This window comes from Chiloscyllium plagiosum, chromosome 10 (genome assembly GCF_004010195.1).
Source record: "Chiloscyllium plagiosum isolate BGI_BamShark_2017 chromosome 10, ASM401019v2, whole genome shotgun sequence".
Lineage (NCBI taxonomy): Eukaryota > Metazoa > Chordata > Chondrichthyes > Orectolobiformes > Hemiscylliidae > Chiloscyllium > Chiloscyllium plagiosum.
The window spans coordinates 25,060,983-25,083,072 of NC_057719.1; the positions used below are offsets into that span (position 1 = coordinate 25,060,983).

Consider the following 22,090-nt stretch of genomic DNA (forward strand, 5'->3'; position numbering starts at 1 on the left):
CCTCTATTCCTGATGAAGGGCTTTTGCCCGAAACATCGATTTTCCTGCTCCTCGGATGCTGCCTGACCTGCTGTGCTTTTCCAGCACCACTCTAATCCAGACTCTGGTTTCCAGCATCTGCAGTCCTCACTTTTGCCTAATCTTTTGGGGAGTTGGCAAGATAGAAGGTAGCATAACTGAGCCTGATCCAACCATCAGCTTGCACTCCTTTGCAATGAGCCTAGATGTTAAACCCCAGTCAATTTTGCAAAGGCCCTTAACAAAGGCTGTCACTAAAGCAAAGCTGGGATGTGAAAACTCCTTAGACTGGGGAATAAATTGCAATCTTAAACTTTATAAAAGCATTTTTTGGAGATTTGATTTAACCAAAAACTAAAATTGGGGTTTAGTGAATGAATGGATTGGACAGATATGTTTTTTTTGTTGAAGGGCAGAGTTGCCCAGTTATTTCTTTGATATCAGCCACTCTGTGAGAAAGTGTATCAGGTATGAGCAGATAGGGGAAGAGTTAAGTTTTGGGTTGCAAGACAAAGGCTCAGCTAGCATGACTTTGACCAGATAAGAACTTGCAGAAAACAATGAGCTGCTGGAGGTAAGGGTAGTGGGTTAATGAGGTTTAAAAAATCCATTTGTGTAATGCCAGTTAACAAGGTGAAAAGCATCCATTGTATAATGTCAGATGGCTTGATCGTTACTGCTGAGGCTCGCTGCTTGTAACGGTCACCCAGTCAATATAGATGTGGCCTTATTTGGATGTTGCTCCCTGTAAGTGACCACATAATTCCTTAAGAATCTGCTGTTCGAGAGAAGACAGAGAATCCATGTCTCTATGCACTTGGGCGATTGTTCTGTCTTCCTCCAGGGCCCAGAATAAAGGTGGAGATAAAGCCATACTGTGTCTGAGTGTTTGTTTTGACTGATACAGGAATAGGGAAACGGGTCAACGTCTGGGGTTGACTGAGAAATGACTGGACTCAGGCAATATCATTTTTCCATTTAGGATTTAAATTGTTAGTCTAGAAATCATGATATTATACTTTATGCTTGTAGCTATTGGTGTCATGCAGCTTTTTGGTAATAAAAGCAATGCTAGAAATATCAACAAGACAAATTATCTCAATTGTTAATCTTTCACCAGGTTGATTTAGAGGTTACGCATTAAATCCTATAATGCCTCCTCAAGATGAATCTTTTCTATACTTGTACCATTATTCTTCCTCCCACTCTTACCCTTGGCTTACGGTCTCATCCTTTTTGGAATTTAATATCTCTTGCCTTCCACCCTATGCTGCTTCATTCTTCAAGTAGTACCAGCACCTGTGATAGTTTGCTTCTGTTGTACTATATTGGAGCCTGGATTGTAACTTATAAAATGCGTTTTGATATATTTCTTCTTTCAACAGATGAAGATGAAGGTGACAGTGAAGACGAATCGGCTGATAAAGGAGATGGAGATGCACCTCCTTCCAAAAGGACCAGGAAACAATGTTGACTTTACCCTCTGAAGCCGTCTGACTGCTCCAGTTTGTTTGAGGTGCTGCAATGACTTCCTTTAAAAAGTCACCAGTTTAAATTGAGGCTCCTCTTCATGGCTACGCCACTTTTTCTACGACTTAAAGATATTTTTAAAATAGACAAGTTTGTTTCTTATGTAAACCATAAAAAGTGACATTTCTATAATCTTGTTTTTTTCTTCAGAGAAAATGAAATCTGGGTGATGAGGACAGATCTCAATTGTGGAGTTCTTGTCTAAAGTAGATATGTGAATGAGAATATCTGAATATTTTAAAGATTTTTCAATAATTTTAAGACAATGTAGGAATTCTATGATTCTGTAAGTAATTAAGTCTGCAATTTACCCATGTTCCCACAGGGAAGCACTGTGGGCTAAGGTGAGGCCTAGATGATTGCTGTTAATTTTTGTCTGTCGAAAAGGCAGTGAGAGTTTGTAATTAGATTTCTTCATTAAATGACCTAAAATCATGGCACAATACTTTGTTTGTCTTGCTGCTCAACTTCACCTTAACAGAGGTATGGTTTGGGAGATCCAAGATGGTGGCAATCTGAGAGGTCTGCTGTGCTGGGCTCTGCACCATATCCCAAGTTCAGTGGAGCTTTTACCCCCCCTCTAATTAGCCATCCATGAGAAAGATCGAGAGAATGGAGTGTAATAAGATCCCTAGAACCCTTTAAGTACTAATCTTAACATTTTAAGAAGAAGGTGACGTCGACTAAAGGGAAGGGAACGGGAGGATGGCAGCAAGCAAGGCCTATAGTGCCAGGCACACCTGAGGCCACGGCCCCGACTCCCGTAGTGGCGCCCTGGAACCTATTTGGAACAAAAGAATTTGTTGTTTGGAAAACTCTGACTTGTAAAAATCAAGTCAGCGCTGGAACCAATCTCTGCCACGCCGCAGAAGCATCAGCAGGAGATCCAAGTACGGGACTAACGCGCCAAGATGGTCGACCAAAGGACCTTGGCAGCGGAGACTGCAGCTGAGAGTTCGGAGGGGAGGATTCAAAAGCTGGAAGGCCAGGTTCAAGCCCTGTTGGACCAGGTCTGCGACCTTGAGAATAGAGGTTGAAGGAAAGACTCACGGTTAGTCTGGCACCCGGAATGTGAAGAAGGTGAGGGCCTGGTCAGCTTCCTGGTGCAGTGGGCTCCCGCAGTTCCTGGGGCTGGGAATTGAGTCGGGCAGCGTGCGTGTAGAGTGGGCCCACCAGATCGCAATGCGCAGGTCTGGGTTGGATCAATGCCCCTCCCTGGTCCCAGTGCGACTCCAGTATTACAAGAAGAAGCAGATGACAATGGAAACCTCCAGAAGGCCAAGAAAGGACTCACAGGCCCTGGTGTACAAGGAGTCAAAAATTGTCTTCGCAATACTTTTCTATGAGGCTGTAATTAAGAAGAGAAAATCTTTTGATGAAGTCAGGAAGAGGTTGAGAGACTTGAATATCCAATACTCTGAGGTACCTGGCAGTACTACGCTTCAGCCATGGAGGGTATGTTTACAACTTTGACTCAGCAGACAAAGCAAGGGATTTCCTAGACTCTTCGAAATAGGAGGTCTGGGTCAGAAAAAATTATGGTCAATGGTGTATCCTTTGCTAAATCAGTTGTTGGTTTTGTATGCTGGGCATTGCTTGCATATAAGATTCCCTCTTTCCTTTTTCTTTTTTTTTGTATAGTCATGGCTAGTGGTTCATTTTGATGGTGCACCTGGAACATTAAAAGGGGGTCAGTCTCCGATCAAAAGGAAGAAGGTGCTCTCAAACCTCAAAGGAGGGGGTTGACATCGCCCTGCTACAAGAGAGACACCTCAGTGATCAGGAACATTTGAAATTACAGCAGGGAGGGTCTGGTGGGGTATTCTTTTCCTCTTTTAATTCTAAAAGCAGAGCAGTGGCCATACTAATACAGAAGAACCTCCTATTTCAGATAATAGACCAAATTAAGGACAACATGGGTAGTTCATCATCCTTAAGGCCTTGGTACACTGGGAAGAATATGGCATCCTGAATGTCTATTGTCCTCTAACGCACCCTCTTAAATACTTAATTGACACATTCTCTAAATTGATGGCTCTTGGGGTACACAATATGATTATAGGAGGAGACTTTAACTGTTCTTGTGGACCCTGAGGTGGACAGGATGCCAAGGGGTCTCTCTGGTATCTCCCTGCAGTCCAGACAGTTGGTGGATTTATGTGGGACATTGGCGTTGGTGAATGTGTGGTGGTGTCTCCACCCTAATGGTAGACATTTTATCTTTTACTCCAGCCGCCCAAGTGCCACACAAGAATTGATACGTTCTTTGTTCCATCGATCTGTCTGGATTCTGTGTTATCCTGCAGGATTGGGAGCATTGCCATTTCGGACCATGCGGCAATGTACTTAAATATTAAGATCAGAGGTAGTGGAATAGATATTGGCGCTTAAGTTCATTTCTTTTGAAGGATAGAAAATTTGTAGAGTACTTCACTGCCTGTAACGAATCAATGCTTTGGGAATTTTACTTAAGGGGTTTAATTATTTCATATTCAGCAACCAGGAAGAGCCAGAGTGGAGAACAGCAATGTATGGTTGAGGCCCGGCTGAAGGCAACTGAGTTGGCATATTATGACAGACCATCCGTGACTAAGTTGCAGCAGGTCACAGCTCTCTGGGCTGCTCTGAATTCAGTACTTAGCCAGGCGGCGAAGAGACAGGTTTCCTTATTTGAATACAGTAATAAGCCAGGTAGATACCTGACATATTTGGCCAGGAAGAAATGTGCCCACAGTCCATTGTGTCCATTAGAGAGAGAACTGGTACTATCACTTGAGTCTAAAAACGTTAATACTACATTTAGAAAATTTTACCCAGAGGATTGGAGGGTTGTGAGGATGGAGTAGCAAGGATAGAATCCTTTTTTTTAAGAATCTGGACCTCCCAAGTATATATGCAGAACATTCTCTCTTTTGAATGCATCCTTAACAATACAAGCGGCAGTAAGGCAGCTCTAAAGTGGCAAAGCAGCTGGCCCAGACGGGTTCCCAAGTGAGTTCTATAAGGAATTCATAAACACCTTGGCCGAACCAATTGTTTACTCAGCCAGGACTGCCTTCCACCCTCTTTGGGAGGCCAATATTCCCCTTATTCTAAACAGAGGGGAATACTGAAGACTGTGTGCCTCGTATAGGCCTATCTCGCTACTGAATATAGATTTTAAAGTCTTGTCTAAAACGCTAGCTTTGAGATTGGAGAAGGTATTGCCCACAATCATAAAGGAAGACCAAACAGGCTTTATTAAGGGTGCTAACTCTTTCAATGATATCAGGAATGTGTTGAATGTTGTACACTTATATCAGCAGAGGTCAATTCCGGACTTGGTGGTCTCCTTGAACGCGGAAAAGTCATCTGATTGGGTGGAGTGGCCATATCTTTTGGCATCCTGGAATGTTTGGGCCTTGGGTGGGCTTTTGCTAGGTTGGTGGCAGTATTTTATAACGACCCTATGGCAGCGGTCCTCACAAGCAGCGTAAAATTAGATAACTTTGGCATTGAGAGAGGCAGCGACAAGGGTTTTCTCTCTCGCCGCTGCTATTCATCTTAGTAATCGAACCGCTGGCGGAGGCTACTGGCAAGGACTCTGAAATAGTTGCCCCAAAAGTAGGAATGGGAGAGCACAAAATTACTCTTCACGCTGATGTTCTCCTCTTTCTGGCTAACCCAGAAAAGTCTATACCCCAGTTAATACAAGAGTATTCAGCATGTTTTACAAAATCGTAAATCAGGTCTGTGGGGGGCTTGCCGGGAGTACCTGATCTGGAGGATCTTTTATTTGGTGTTGTAGAGCTCCAGAGCGATTAACAAAATTCTAGAAAAGAGCATCTCCACGGTTCCCGCAATGTAAAACAAGCACTGGCACCCTGACACATTGTCTAAATTTGTGTCATAAGATCTACAGGTACTGGGGTGCCTTAGTGAACGAGGTGGAGGAGATTCTGGGAATTAAAGTTAGGGCGGATCTGGTATTCCTTCTTTTGGGACTGCCTAAGCTGCCCTCATTAGATGAGTGTGGGAAGAGATTATTCAATTATTCAATATTCTTAAGCATCGTGCAAGGAAGAACATTTTAATGAGCTGGACCTCAGAACCCCCCCCCCTCGCAGTTCTTATGGGGTGGCGTAGACAAGTGTTGGAGCACGTTCCCCTGGATTTTCTTAGAATGTGGTGCACCAGAAAACAGAACTATTCTGTAGTTGCCTTTCTAAATTACATAGGCATGGACTTGTTAGCCACATTGACTGGGCCTTTATATATCCATTTGGCAGTCTGGGGGCCTTTGCAGGGGAAGCTTGAATAAATAGAGGTATAATGACTAACGCTCCCTTGGATGGGAGCTTTGGTGGGGATGCGCCGAGTGGCGTAATTTAATTTAATGAGTCGAGTTAATTTAAGTTAATCCTATCAAGTTAGATTGGGTCAAAGTTAGGTCAGTTCAGTATAAGGTAAGCTAATTTAAACTAATTTGCCAAGTTCAACTACTTATCGAGTTGTAATCTGGAAAGATTGTTCCATAGCTTTGTGATGGTCTTGGTTTGTTTTGTAGGAGGTAGTTTATTGTTAATAAGACCTTTGTATTTTTTATTGAAAAAGGTTTTTATTTTTCACAAAATTATAAAGTTATGGTTCTGAAAAGATTGAGTAATTGCATAATATGACTATAATATGATCCCAGCTGGAATTATTACTAGACTTGTCAGATGCCAAACTGAAATTAGACTTGATAATTCATACTGTTTGTGTTTTTAACAAGGTGAGCTCTCACTGCAATGCATAAACATGCAATGTTGTGGATTTGGTTTTAACAATAAAACAAGTTTATTGCATGTAAAATTGAACTGGAATAAACCAAACTGTGTCCATATAAGATATCTAAAGGTTTTTAAACACACAATATAAAATACAATCTCATTAATCCCAACAGCATCCAGTACAGTACTCAAACACCAGTGAGAATGCTGTCCCACATTAGATTTGACTTTGCTATGACTTCAGTTCCCATTCATGAAAATCTGATGGCCTCTTCCTTGTTCATTTTATAACCAAACTTAAACTTTCTCACTGTGATGTGACCTCTTCTAGGGTTTTAACCAAACACTTCTGGTCTAGAATTTACCAACTAAATTCCTCACAATGAGTTAACTTCTTTAACAATTCAAAGCAATCTTCTCCCTTGTGTGTAAGCAATTGCTTTACACATCCGGTTTTGCCAATTACTATGTGCAGAACTGCCCTAAACAAACCAAAATAACAATTACAAAGTTATGGGTGTTTTCCTTAAGCTTAAAAAAAATCCAGAATTGTCAATCTGAATGTTACTTTGGGAGAGTTTGAGTGAATAATGTAAAAAAATTTGCATTAATCTCCCTCCTGTCACGTAGTTTTAAAATAAATCACCATGTCTATACAATTAGTTACAAGTTAATCATGAAACTCCTTTAGGCACACAGACAGCAAGCCACAAGTTCAAATTCATGTTCAATTCAAGTAAATTACATTTAAAATATGTATGAATCATATACCTTACTGAACCATAACACTAGCTCACAATAATATTGCCATTCGTTGATGCTCTGTTCATAGAGTCATAGAGATGTACATCATGGAAACAGACCCTTCGGTCCAATCCGTCCATGCCAACCAGCTATCTCAACCCAATCTGGTCCCACCTGCCAGCACTCTGCGCATATCCCTCCAAATCCTTCTGATTCATATACCCATCCAAATGCCTCTGATAGGAAGGAGACCAGAGTTGCACGCAATATTCCAACAGTGGCCTAACCAATGTCCTGTACAGTCCCAACATGACATCCCAACTCCTGTACTCAATTCTCTGACCAATAAAGGAGAGCTTACCAAATGCCTTCTTCTCTAGCTTATCTACTTGCGACTCCATTTTCAAGGAACTATGACCCCGCGCTCCAAGGTCTCTTTGTTCAGCAACACTCTCCAGAACCTTACCATTGAGTGTATAAGTCCTACTAAGATTTGCTTTCTCAGAATGCAGCATCTCGCATTTATCTGAATTAAACTCCATCTATCACTTCTTGGCCCATCTGGTCAAGATCCTGTTGTAATCTGAGGTAAACTTCTTCGCTGTCCACTACACCTCCAATTTTGGTGTCATCTGCAAACTTACTAACTGTACCTCTTATGCTCGCATCCAAATCATTTATGTAAATGACAAAAAGTAGAGGGCCCTGCACCGATCCTTGTGGCATTCCACTGGTCACAGGCCTCCAGTCTGAAAAACAATCCTCCACCACCACCCTCTGTCTTCTATCTTTGAGCCAGTTCTGTATCCAAATGGCTAATTCTCCCTTTATTCTGTGAGATCTAACCTTGCTAACCAGTCTCCCATGGGGAACTTTTGATGAATGCTTTACTGAAGTCCATATAAATCACATCTACCATTCTGCCGTCTTCAATCCTCTTTGTTACTTCAAAAAACTCAATCAAGTTTGTGAGACATGATTTCCCACGCACAAAGCCATGTTGACTATCCGGAATCAGTCCTTGCCTTTCCAAATATATGTACATCCTGTCCCTCAGTATTCCCTCCAACAACTAGCCCACCACCGACGTCAGGCTCACTGGTCTATAGTCCCTGGCTTGTCCTTACCTCCTTTCATAAACAGTGGCACCATGTTAGCAAACCTCCAGTCTTGCACCTCACCTGTGACTATCGATGATACAAATATCGCAGCAAGGGGTCCAGCGATCACTTTTCTAGCTTCCCACAGAATTCTAGGTACACCTGATCAGGTCCTGGGGATTTATCCACCTTTATGCGTTTCAAGACATCCAGCACTTCCTCCTCTTTAATCTGGACATTTTGCAAGATGTCACCATCTATTTTGCTACTTTCTATATCTTCCATATCCTTTTCCACAGTAAATACTGATGCAAAATATTCATTTAGTATCTCCCCTATTTTCTGTGGCTCCACACAAATGGTGCCTTGCTGATCTTTGAGGGATCCTATTCTCTCCCTCATTATCCTTTTGTTCTTAGTGTGTTTGTAAAAACCCTTTAGATTCTCCTTAAATACTATTTGCCAAAGCTACTTTATGTCCCCTTTTTGCCCTCCTGATTTCCCTCTTACGTATACTCCTACTGCCTTTATACTCTAAGGATTCACTCGATCTATCCTGTCTGTACCTGACATATGATTCCTTTTTCTTAAGCAAATCCCAAATTTCTTTAGGCTATCCAACATTCCCTATACCTACCAATCTTTCTTTTCAGGAGAAAGTGAGGTCTTTAGATGCTGGAGATCAGAGCTGAAAATGTGTTGCTGGAAAAGCGCAGCAGGTCAGGCAGCATCCAAGGAACAGGAGAATCGACGTTTCGGGCATAAGCCCGAAATTCCTGAAGAAGGGCTTATGCCCGAAACGTCGATTCTCCCAGTCATTCCTTTCACCCTAACAGGAATATACTTTCTCTGGATTCTCGTTCTCATTTCTGAAGACTTCCCATTTTCCAGCTGTCCCTTTACCTGCGAACATCTGCCCCTAATCAGCTTTTGAAAGTTCTTGCTTAATACCGTCAAAATTGGCCTTTCTCCAATTTAGAACTTCAACTTTTAGATCTGGTCTATCCTTTTCCATCACTATTTCAAATCATATAGAATTATGGTCGCTGGCCCCTCAGTCACCTGCTCTGCCTTATTTCCACAGAGTAGGTCAAGTTTTACACCTTCTCTGGTAGGTACACCCACATACTGAATCAGAAAAGTTTCTTGCACCCACTTAAGAAATTCCTCTCCATCTAAACCCTTAACACTATGGCAGTCCCAGTCTATGTTTGGAAAGTTAAAATCCCCTACCAAAAAACCACCCTATTATTCTTACAGATAGCTGAGATCTCCTTACAAGTTTGTTTCTCAATTTCCCTCTGATTATTTGGGGTCCATAGTACAATCCCAATAAGGTCATCATCCCTTTCTTATTTCTCATTTCCACCCAAATAGCCTCTCTGGATGTATTTCCAGGAATATTCTCCCTTAGCACAGCTGTAATGCTATCCCTTATCAAAAACGCCACTGCCTCTCCTCTCTTGCCTCCCTTTCTATCCTTCCTGTAGCATTTATATCTTGAAACATTAAGCTGCCAGTCCTGCCCATTCCTGAGCCATGTTTCTGTAATTGCTATGATATCCCAGTCCCACATTTCTAACAATGCCCTGAGTTAATCTGCCTTCCCTGTTATGCCCCTTACATTGAAATAAATGCAGTTTAATTTATTAATCCTACCTTGTCCCTGCCTGCTCTGACTGTTTGACTCGCTTCTGTACTCAAATATACAAGTCTCAGATTGATCTCTTTCCTCAGTATCTCCCTGGGTTCCTAATCCCCCCACCTTACTAGCTTAAATCCTCCCAAGCAGCTCTAACAAATCTCCCTGCCAGTATATTAGTCCCCTTCCAATTCAGGTGCAAACCATCCTTCTTGTACAGGTCACTTCTACCCCAAAAGAAATCCAATGGTTCAAAAATGTGAATCCTTCTCCCATACACCAGCTCCTCAGCCATGCATTCATCTGCTCTATCCTCCTATTCCTGCCTTCACGAGCTCATAGCACTGGGAGTGATCCAGATATTACTGCTCTCAAGGACCTCCTTTTTAAATTTCTGCCTAACTCTCTGTCATCTCCCTTCAGAATCTCAACCTTTTCCCTTCCTCTGTCGTTGGTTCCAATGTGGACAATGACCTCTTGCTGGCCTCTCTCCCCCTTGAGAATATTCTACACCCTCTCTCTGAGACATCCTTGATCCTGGCACCAGCGAACCAACACACCATTCTGAATTTTTCCTGCTGGCCACAGAAACTGGAGAATCCCTTAACACAATTGATCACTTGGAACCCGACGTACCCCTCATTGCATTAGACACAGTCTCGATATCATAAACTTGGCTGTTTGTGCTATGTTCCCCTGAGAATCCATCACCACCTACATTTTCCAAAACAGCATACTTGTTTGAAATGGGTATAGCCACAGAAGGCACCTGCACTAGCTGCCTACCTCTCTTCCCTTTCCTGGAGTTAACCCATCTATGTGACTCTGAGATTTTTCCCCCTTCCTTTCACTGTCATCCATCCCATACTGTTGCTGTTGCAAATTTCTCATTGCTTCGAACTGTCTCTCCAACCGATCCATTCGATCTGATAAGATTCACAACCAACAGCATTTATAGCAGATATAATCCACAGTAACTCTTAAACTCTCTTTAAACTCCCATATCTGACAAGAAGCGCATATCACTCTACAAAAGGCCAATTTTGCTTCTTCACAATCTACAGACCCAGAAAATAACCCCATCTTATTCCTCTACAAAACACTACCCCAGGTTAAATTAATAGTTATGGCTTATGTTTTAAGTTTAATCAAGAGACAAATCTCAAAAACCTATAATCAAGAAAGAACCCTCTCCACTCACTACTGCAGACTTTCTGTAGGTCACTTAAAAACAATACACTTACCTGCTTCTGTGCTGTGAACTTCACCCAAACAGTTCCTTCACAATCAGTTGTGAATTTCACTGTTTGTTAATTTTCCCAGACGCACTCCGATGTCCAGCAATACATGAATTCAAACAGCAAAGGCAGTAACTGTGCAGGTTCAAAGCTGTGTCAGTTTCTTTCTCTCTCTCTCTCCCCTGCACTGACCTCACCATGTGCTTCCTTTGTCTGTTCTTCTCCCATTTCAAACTGTTGTTTTGACTTGTTTTTTCCAAAGTTGTCAAATGATCTGTTAGAAGCACAGAATGATTGCAACATAGGTGGTCCTCATTCAACCCACCATATCGGTCTTGGCTCTATGTAATAACAATCCACCTAGTACAACTTATTCACTCCCTTTCAACGTTCCTTTCAAGCTACATGATTATGCAGTTTCCGGTTATCTGAGCAAACTGACTGGTGTGGGGGTATTGGAGGTCTCTGCAGCAGCAAAAAAAAAGTACAGCATAGCTTCCCCTCACTTTTCCCATTTTCTCACCAGTTAATCATTCAACTCTTTTACAGGCCCCAAATTAACCTGCTGCCACCTCTGTGTCAGGCAGTGCATTACAGCTCCAAACAACTTCCTGTTAAAACAAGCATTGATGGAGGATTTTAAAATCATTTTAAATTTGCATCCACTGGTTCTGGATTCTTCCACCCATGGAAACAGTTTCTCCCCATTCTATCCTGTTCAGACCTCGAATGATTTAAATATCTCTACCACATCTTTTCAAGGGGAATTATGCATTTCTCAAACCTATTCACGTAAGTGAAGCTTTTGAACTTTGAATAATCATTGTGAATCTTTTCTGCACCTTTATCTAACATTTTAGTGTCCAGAAGGAGAGATATACTCCAGTGTTTTAGACAAAAAAAAAAGTTGCTGGAAAAACCCAGCAGGTCTGGCAGCAAATGTGAAGAGAAAGTAGAGGTAACATTTTGGGTCCAGTGACCCTTCTTAGCTAGGTAAAGGTGGTATATGTGCTGACGACAAGGGTGGGAATGTTGGGAAGTAGTAAATGATCAGTGGTAATGGAGACCAGAGACAGAGAACAGAACATTTTAAATATTTTTATCATACCTTCCTTGGCAAGCAGTGGGAAATCTGCCATTATTTAGAAGCTGATGAAATGTTATATTGTGACTTTCTGGACTGCTATAATGCCATTTGAAGAGGTGGCAGCAAGGATGCCTGTTTTGGTTGGAATAAACTTGAATCTCTTCCAACATTAATTTTTCATTTGAGGTGTGCAATTAGTTTGAAGTTTGGATCATAACTGCACTTTTAAAATGTTTTGTACATATGTTACAAAGTTCATATTTTAAGGAAACTATTTCTCTACCACCTCTTTTGATAGCCCAGCTTGGTCTGTTTACATATTATGTTACTTGTTGGAAATTTCTAAACTTTATTTTCATTAGTAAGCCAAGGCTTGAAAGTTTGTTTCTCCGGGGATCACTGATGTACTTTCAATTTATTTTTAACTCATCAAAAACCACTTAAAACAATTCTGTACTAAAACAATATTTATTGTATTTCAAAAGCAAAAGGATCATATGACAATAATTGAATTGATAATTATACATCTTCAATGTATAAACATAAACATTGTTTATCATGATTCAGTTTCTATTGACCTGGATGTCTAGTTACTGTACTGTAAACAAGATAATTCTACTCCAGGTCATGGGCAGGAAAGGTAAACACTCTTGGGAAAATAAAAACTTCATGGGATTTAGAGAGTTCATACAAAATAAAATTTAGTTGTCAGCCATGAAAATAATCACCTGCTGAGTCTATTCGTGCAAAAGTTAAAACTCATCTTTTCTTTCCTTTCCTACTTACAGTTTAGTACCAAGTCTTTCATGTAAATATAAAATTTATTCTGTTCATACCATGAACCTGAATCATCTGTCCCATACCAAGCCAATATGGCCATTCTTGCTGTTCAGTCACCGAGATAATCACAAGCATGAATCTTTGCTCAACACCTATATACAATCACTTTGCAATAACTGTACAATATGATGGCACATTGGAACCAATTGTCAGTGCTCTGACTATTGAAATGCCTGAGATCAGCAAATTTCAAATAGAGCATGTATTGAATTGTTTGATCTGAAACACACAGTGGTCAGCAGTAGACTTCCCCAAATCAAATTAACTTTTAAATCATATGTTTGAAGTTTAGTGGACTAGTTAAGGGTTCCTTTGTATCTTGAATGAACCAGGATGCTTTTCTTTCAGAATATGTTAAAAACAAATGCTTCTTAACATTAGCTTCCATACCAAAGAAACCTGTGTCCAAAAGATCAAGAAACTTATGACTTTTTAAAACATCAAATACAAAGCCAGAAATTACTATATACTCAATAAATGAAAATGTATTAAAAAGAGGTAGACTATTGCTATTGAAAGTGTATTGGATTAACAATCTCTAGGTTTCTAACAGTTAAGTAAAACAATTACACATGAATAAAAGACAAGGAAATTAAATGTCATATATTAGTTAAATTATTTATAAGTTGTACTTATTTGCATGGCTAGCGTGCACATAAGGTACAGAAAGAGGAAACTGATCCCACAAATTGTTAGGAATTCAGTACATGTTTATTCCCTGCACAGTTTTCCACATAAAATAACAGAGATAGATGATTTAACTCTTATATTACAACTACTTTACTTGGCAGCCTGTTGTTTCTACACTGAGACTCTTGAATTAAATTATACAAAATACAAATCAGAAGTTAAGAGGGCTTGAAAAGTTATCTTTGAGGGAATGAATGGTACCGCCTTAGTTTTGATTATGTTGAACTATTTTTACAAAGATCCAAATGAACATTTAGAAACCAAACTACAGGACAATTCTACAATGGACAAATTGTAAGCTGGGAGATTGAGATCATTTGCAACGTTTACATGTGGGCAGTTATGAGATTTTAAAAAGGTGAAATACAGACTTTGCTAACTTGATCAAAAATCAATAACAAAGCTCCTGACCCTAAATAATGTCAAATAATATAGCATTTATACTGTTCATGGCTCTTTTATGCAATGTAAGGTTATTAAGAGCATTGTCATACTTTGCCACATTTATAAATCTCACCTATAAATCAGGTGGTGATGATAACTGCCACCCTTGCTTCTTTGGAGTTTGCTGAAGAATTGCATTCAATAGAGGTTTACTATGGTAATAGTAAAGTACACAGATGCTGAAATTGAATTTAGAATGCACAAAAATTATAGGACCGAAACTAAATATTGAAAATTTTTAATTGGCAGAACAATACTCAACCATATTTTTCTTATTAAACAACTTTAGAGTCAGCAAGATGATTTGATTGGATCCAATCCCATCTCATGAGACCATTAGCACATGCAAATTTACAATCCTAGAAATGAATTATTTTCACTCTGGTATTGAAAACAGCAAGACACTTTGGAGTCTATATAATACTTGATATTGTTAAACTGGTTTAAACCAAATGTTCACACTCATTAAAAGACAAGTCTTTATTTGCAGAAAATTTTGTAATAATAGAAGCAGCAGCAAATCCAGCACCATATTTCTTACAATTGTCTACATATCAGATAAAAGGCATCTGTATTCTGGATGTGAGCTGGGGTTCCAAACACTAGCACAAGTCTTAAACACTTAAATGGCTTTAATGTAACTTTTTTAAAGCAAAACATTCACAGCTGTCTTATTGGCTCCATATTACAATATTAGTTTATGGCAACACCATTAAATTAATTTTATATTATATGCAATCAACCACACAGGAATAAAAACATCCCCTCCACCGCCTGCTGTTTCCATTCAGATGGATGAACGATCCAAATTTGTACCCCAGGTAGGAGAGAACGAAGCATTAGCTGCCTCAGCTCACATCAACAACCCTTCATTCCTCAGCTATTCATTTTATACAGTCAGATCAGCATTTGAGCAGCACTTGATGACATTGCTATTGTCATCACTTTGGAACTTAGACACTTTAAATAAATCCCTATTTGGCCAAATTGTGCAACAAATACAGGTGATTTCCCAAAATGTAGTTTTCAACATTCAGATGAGGGAGGGAGAGGGGCTGGTGGCAAAGAGGCAACAGTAGATGCATGCTAGTCCTATCTTGGTTGTTCAGCACTATTTGGGCTCAGCTAGGCTTCTTTCATACATTTTATATAATTGTGTCAGGTTAAGTTTGTGGCAGTTGTCTTTTTCTCTTCCATTTCCAATAATAAAGTTACAACAGGAAGTGAGATGAATGTTGCAAGGAATTTAATTTATCCTAAAAGCAGCTGAAATTTCCAGGCATAAGTTAATAAGTTGCAAATCAAGATTTATATAAAATTACTTTTTTAAAAAGATCTCTCCTTGTGGTATGATCACTGAAGTGCTCTCCACTAAAAATATAAAAACAATTTGCATTAGAATTTGTAGAAAAGCATTGAGAGGGGGCAGTGTCATTCGGTACACTTTTCACTACAACCTGCTGCTCTGCAAGTGATACTTTGTCTGCATCAGACAATAAGCTAATTTTTGCTCATCAGTGTTTTTGTGAAGGACTTACGATTGCAATTTAAAATCCAGTTTGTCCTTCAAATATTTTTGATCAGGTTACAATGCATGATAAATAGCTACTAGTTTAGTACAGATTAATCTTAGTTCGACCATGATCTTAATGTAGAGTCCAGTACTGTTTAAATTTATATTTAAAAATTAACCAAACAGAAAATAAGTGATCCCTTCCCTACATTGCCAATAATCAAGACTCACATTGATACATTAATTACCCAAATACGATTGGCCTGCAACAGCTAGTGAACTAGGTTACACATTTTGTCCAAAACCTGGTGGATTTTACAATATTTAAAAAAAATTTACCAGCTCTTTCGGTTTATCCAAAATGACTTTAGTTATAGGGTTAGCCCTTTATTAACAGAATACATGAATTTACAGTGAATTATCTTCCTTTGCTACATAGTGGCAAGGGAACTGAAGTGAACACAGGTTAAAGTTTTGTGCAAACAAAAAAGGAAATGACATTAGTAGATGGTCAAATAATCTTTATTCACAAGGCCATTTTGAAAACACACCATTTCCAAAAATGATTGGTGTGAATGTAATCAGTGTTGTTTGAATTAACCGAAATAAACATTTTGCTAGAAGTAGAAAAAAAACATTTACTGTACCTTGTTTTAAGTTACAGTTAAAAACTGAAGTGCAAAAGACAAAAATATAGGTTTAAAACATCAGGATGAAACAAAACCCTTTCCACCAAAATAGCCTTAAAGAGCTGAGAATTCCCATTGGAAAATAATGAAAATTCCTGAAATGTGCACGCTGAATGGAGTTACTGGAGTGATTCATGGTGATTGACTCTTAAATATGAACAAAATCCAAACAATGTCATCTTACACCATTGTCTGCAGGATTTGTACTATCCCAAATAACATAATTTTTAAAACCACAGTAATGAAATTCGGTGCAGCCAGACATTTCATTACAGATTACATCACACTAAGCATTCATGCTCTGAAACTTGATTTGGTGTTAACTTATCATAACCTAAAGTGATCGGTCCATTCATGTGTCAATTATTTTCAATCTATTGATTTGATTGGAGGCTTTGACAAAAGCTTGGTGTCGATTGCAAACAACAGCCATGTAGATTGGGAAAATACAGTAACCAACTGTTTTGGGATTGGCTCGTGTACACGAGTAAAGGAACAAGAAGATTTGCAGGTATGGAATCAGAAACAGGAAACCCCACAGCCAGAATGGGAGTGAAAACAAGCGGGCTGTTACTGTCTGTGTCCAAGAGGCTCCATTGCCCAGGTCCTCAGAGTTCCGTTGAATATGCTCTAAAGCCAGTTGGTTGTAAGTTTCATTTATTTCAAATACATAATAAATGGCTGCAGCACTTGCTAGAAGATATAATCCTACTCCAATCCAACCCATTCGCTGGCGAAAGTTCATCATTCTCCATAACCTACTTTATCTGCAATGTAAAAAAAAGGAAGAAAAATGGGTTACAATAAATGAACATCTCAGCCAATCTACAAGGGAATCATTGACTTGTGATTTGCCCTACCACCATGAGACTATAAACAGTTCTCCCACTGAAGACGACAGGATTATCAGTGTTAAAACAAGAACAAACTTGTAAATGCACGGTCAGCAACTGAAAGAAGCTGTGTTGATCATTACAGCCTCTCTAATGTTTGAATACTGTCCTACTCATTCTGCCATCATTTCTACAGTGACCCCTCAACCAACACCTCCATTTTTTATCATTCCCGCTGCTTTCAAAAGCAAATATGTTTTTGGCCTTAGTGATCTCCTTGCTGTGGTTCTGTTCGCCGAGCTGGAAGTTTTTGTTGCAAACGTTTCGTCCCCTGTCTTAGTGATCTCCTTCCTACTTGGCATATATTCTGCAATTCCAGAAAGTATTTATGTAAAAAAACTCAAGGCCACACCTGCTGAGATGCCAGCAACTCAGACTTAGGGAGAGGCCATTCAGCTTCTGAATGTGGGGGAAGATATTCTTCATCCAACTTGCAGTCACACAAGAGTGTTCACATTGCTGAGAGACCCTTTCAATGTTCTCTGGGGTGATAAAAAGACAAATGCTATATCTCCTACTCTTGGATGGAAAGGTGCATGGGAGTGGTGGGAGAAGACCATGTTAAGGGTGACTAAGTAATTGCCTCCATTACACCCAGGTCTATAGTTCCCTTGCACTGAAACAATAGAAGGAAGGAAGATATTGGGGACATCAGGCTAGAGGTGGAGGATGGCCCATTGAAAGTGCAGGCTAGTGCATGGACAGTCAGGATAAGATTAACTTATCATATTCTGGGAAGGAATGGGTTGAGTGCAGAGGGATAAAGTAGATGGGCAGGGAAAAGGACCACAACTGCAGTGGTGTGGCAATTCTCGGAGAAGAAAGGAAAGCCTGTCTGAAACGCCCCAGGATAGGGGAGTCCAAAACTAGAGAGCATAGGCTGAAGGTGAGAGGGGAAAGATTTACAAGGGACTTGAGGGGCAACTTTGTCATGCCTATGTGGAACAAACTGCCAGAGGAACTGGTGGAGGCAGTTACAATTACAACATTTAAAAGTCATTTGGGCAGGTACATGGACAGAAATTTTCTTCCTCTGGAGTTAGTGGAGGTTTTTAATTTATTTGAGGTGGAATGAGAGATTTCTGACAGACAAGGTAGTATAGGGTTATGGTGGCAGGCAAAACGAAGATGATAAGAGCTCAACTAGATAAGCCATGATCTTCTTGAATGGTGGATAGGATCAAAGGATCAAATGTGCCACTCCTGCTCCTAATTTCTATTCTTCTGTATTCATTTCAAGTGTTAGTGTCTGGAATGTTGGGAGCTTGCTGGAAATATAGCTGAAAGAAACCATCAAGGGCTTTATCAAAAAAAGAGTACCTTTGTTTCAAATTACCCTGATCAAACAATGTATTGTTCCCCTTTATGCAATTGGAAAGCATTCTTCAATATATCTGCCTTGCCAGATCTTCTTTTAAAAAGATTGAGATGTGCTCCACATTGCAAAGTAGAAGCAGAATTCAGCAAACTTCTTTGCCACATTGTCAAATGGATGAGTGCAATGAGAACAACTGTGCTCTCATATATACATTGAAATAGATTGCAATGTTCACTCCCTTCCTTTCAAACAAAGATGCTGGCTCCAAAGGGAGTATAACAATTGATGTTAATCACTCATCAGTTCTTTTTCCAACACAGCATTTTTCTCTCTCAGCCAACTAAATAAGGCTATTCTACATCAGTTAAGTGCTTGATCATTTCAGAAACGACTGTTAAGACAATTCGTCTGATGTACATTTGATACATTCACATACATCCATTCCTACCCAGAAGCAACATATTTGTGTTAGACAACTCAATGATTAGTGTTACTGGAAAGAAATGGCAAAACAGGCTTTAAACCGAGATAAAAACTGCCTTAAAAATTTACTTAAGAACTAATGTGATCAATTTTGCTTTGGAACATGCTAATTTAAGCAGACATCATAATTGCTAACAGGATGAATTATTACAACAACAACTGGACTATCAGCTCATCCACTAGTCAACAAAAATCAGTAAATTTTCAATCATCAACCGGGCTACAAATGTATTGCCACCAGATCAATGGCATGCTGAGACACCTATAAAAACAGTCAGTTTCTCCAACAGCGAGCTATTTGGAAATTAATTTGTTTGCGGGAGGGGATTTGCTCCATGCATAAAGACAGAGTAGGGCGTTTGTTTCTTTGAGCATGCTCCAATAAATACGACCAGGTCTGATCTTATGCCTTAACTCTATGTTCCTGTACTTGCTCCTTATCCTTCAATTCCTTTAGCATTGAAAAATATACCAACATTTGTCTTGAAAATGCACAGATTATTCACAGTCCTAAAGATTCACAATCCTCTCAGTGAAGAAATTGTTGCTCATTGCAGTTCTAAATAATTGATCCCTTATCCTGAGACTCTGTGTTCTAGATTCCCCAGTCAGGAAACCGCATCAAAATGTTGCAATTAAACCACATTCTTCTAAATTCCAGGGAATACAGCAAACTATAATCAAAGGGTAACAAAGCAGTAACCCTTAAAAAAAAGGCACTGCAGGAAAATGCAAAGTGTTCTGGAAGGTTCACTTTCAGGTATAAATCAGGCAATACATTCTCCAATGATTTCACATAAAGATGGCATTGTAGCAATTTACTGCTTCAGCACCAACTTAAAACCACATACGGTCACACAAACACAAGTTAGCGAGGCAACTACTTAGAATGAAGTATTGAAAATTGAATTTCTTTTGCAAAAGGTCTGAAGAGTACAAAGCCAAGGTCTTTCCCAAAGGATACTACAATCGAATAAAATTGTTCAAATTTATTTAAGTAATAAATTTATTTATGGAGTTACTCATCACATCTTATAGAAACATTCTGAACAGCTCTTCATTGAATGAGTACTGTTGTAAACAGGTATGATTTCATGTTAACCTTTTGGTGCTGTAATTCAGAGACAAGTGTTGGCAATCCCAATAATTTCCTTGTGCTTGTATGAACAGCACAAGATCTTTCATCCACGTGAGCAAGCAGTTGAGGTTTCAGAAGTACAGTCCTCTGACAAAGCAGCGCTGCCCCAGAACAGCACTGCTGTGTGAACCCAAGATGATCTGCTCAAGATCTTCCCGTGTAGTTACAAAATTGTTATTAAGACCAGCCCTGACACAATGACAGACGGACATTCATGAAGCACTTTGGGATACTCCGCGGTCAGGCAAACCATTCCTGGTCAATTTTGGGCACTTTCGAACTTAAGTCGCTGTTCCAATGCAGTAAAACGTGGCAGGAAGAGACCCACACACAGCAACAGCCGGTTAATCTGCGCTGTTAATAATGTTGTCAGTCATAACACGGCGGAAAACTTCGTCGCTCTTATTTGTCAAGAGTACCAGGGAGGGGTGATTTATTTTTAAACGACCACGTGAGATAGAGAGCAGTTGAAGGTTTTATGCAAAAAAACCGGCTCCTCCGACAGTGCAGCTGCACCCCTACCCCGGGCAGGTCTGTCCCGGGGGGGGGGGGGGGGGGTAGGAGAGTGTCAGCTCAGGTTATGGTGCAGATGGCCACCCGAGAACCAGGAGGCTGCGGTTTCCCGGGCGGGGGTTGGTGAAGAGAGACAGCTCCACGAGCCGGTCCTCTCTCTGAGGGGCTGACGGAGTGACCGAGCTGTCAATACCCGGGGCCCCCTAACCCACACTCACCATTGTCAAGAAAGGAAACGCTGCTGTGGCCGGGGAGGGGAAGGGAAGGGGCCGCCGCGGCGCTCGGTCCCCCTCCCTGCTTCAATCCATCGCTTCCGTTCTCTCTGTTTCCGCGGCCTCCGCCGGCTGACGAGTCACAAATCGACCCACTTCCGTCTCCTCACCAACTCGATCCGGGCTGTTGCCGGGGAAACCAGGGCACAAGAGGTGACCTCTAATACCAGCGGCCCGTGTGAGCCCCAGCGCGCCTCTAGCGTCTGGAGGACCTCACTTCACCTCCCTCTACACACACTGGGACAAGGCAATTGAGTCACAAATTCGATGCTACCTTGAGGTATAAAACCTGCGCCCACACCTCCGCCCAAGGCACCAAAGGATTTGTTCAAGGATTTTTCATGCACATCCAAACACTGTCATCTACTGTGTCCATTGCTCTCAATGTGGTCTCCTCTACATCGGGGAGACAGGATGCCAACTTGCAGACCGTTTCAGGGAACATCTCCGGTACACATGCACCCAACAACCTCGCCACCCTGTGGCCGACCACTTAAACTCCCTCCTCCATTACACCAAGGGCATGCAAGTCCTGGGCCTCCTCCACCACCAAGTCCAAGCCACTCAATGACTGAGGAGGAAGTCTCATCTTACGCCTTGGGACCATTCAACCGCACGGCATCAACATCGATTTGAAAAGTTTCCAAATCCCCTCCCACTCACCTCTTCCGGGATCCAATCCTCCAACTAGGCACTGCCCTCTTGACCTGTCCTGCTCCTTGAATGCTGCCTGACCTGCTGTAGCACCACACTTCTCAACTCTATTCTTGATTAAGTTGTCTGAACCTTGTGGTGTCAGACCAGGTAGCACAGTGACTCAGTGGTTAGCACTGCTGTCTCACAGCGCCAGGGATTCAGGTTTGACCCTTGGGTGACTATCTGTGTGGAGTCTGCACTACAGGTATTCCAGTTTCTTCGCACAGTCACAAAGATTTGCAGGCTAGGTAGATTGGCCATGGGAAATGTAGAATTCTTGGGTGGGATGTTTTTTGGAGGGCTGGTATGGCCTGCTTCTACATTGTAAGTTTCTGTGATTTCTATGAAAGACTTATTTGGAACAGGAGTAAACAGAAAGCACTGGAGAAACTCATGCAGGTCTGGCAGCATCTGAGGAGAGAGAAACACAGTTAATATTCCAAGTCCAATATGACTCTTCCTAGTGTCTTCAAGGGCCATATCAGATTCAA

General features: G+C 40.7%; 2 protein-coding genes across 2 annotated transcripts in view; one reads left to right on the forward strand and one right to left on the reverse strand.

Annotated features, from left to right (window-relative positions):
* Positions 1 to 1,991, forward strand: part of si:dkeyp-55f12.3 (uncharacterized protein LOC568418 homolog) — a 10,959-nt gene extending 8,968 nt beyond the window's left edge. Inside the window, exon 2 of the mRNA XM_043697198.1 lies at positions 1,404 to 1,991. Coding sequence (XP_043553133.1) covers positions 1,404 to 1,492 — 89 coding nt within the window. The 3' untranslated portion in view covers positions 1,493 to 1,991. The remainder of the gene's footprint in view (positions 1 to 1,403) is intronic.
* Positions 1,992 to 14,549: 12,558 nt separating this feature from the next.
* On the reverse strand, positions 14,550 to 21,039 carry tmem251 (transmembrane protein 251). The gene is made up of 2 exons (XM_043697199.1): positions 20,850 to 21,039; positions 14,550 to 17,053 (listed from the first exon to the last, which is right to left on the reverse strand). Exon 2 carries the CDS (start codon positions 17,032 to 17,034, stop codon positions 16,639 to 16,641), a length of 396 nt encoding a protein of 131 aa, XP_043553134.1. The 5' UTR covers positions 17,035 to 17,053; positions 20,850 to 21,039; the 3' UTR covers positions 14,550 to 16,638.
* Between the last annotated feature and the right edge of the window lie 1,051 nt (positions 21,040 to 22,090).

Excerpts from the sequence above, each read along its gene's own strand:
- tmem251 (XM_043697199.1), bottom strand. The coding sequence starts at position 17,034 with ATGATGAACTTTCGCCAGCGAATGGGTTGGATTGGAGTAGGATTATAT.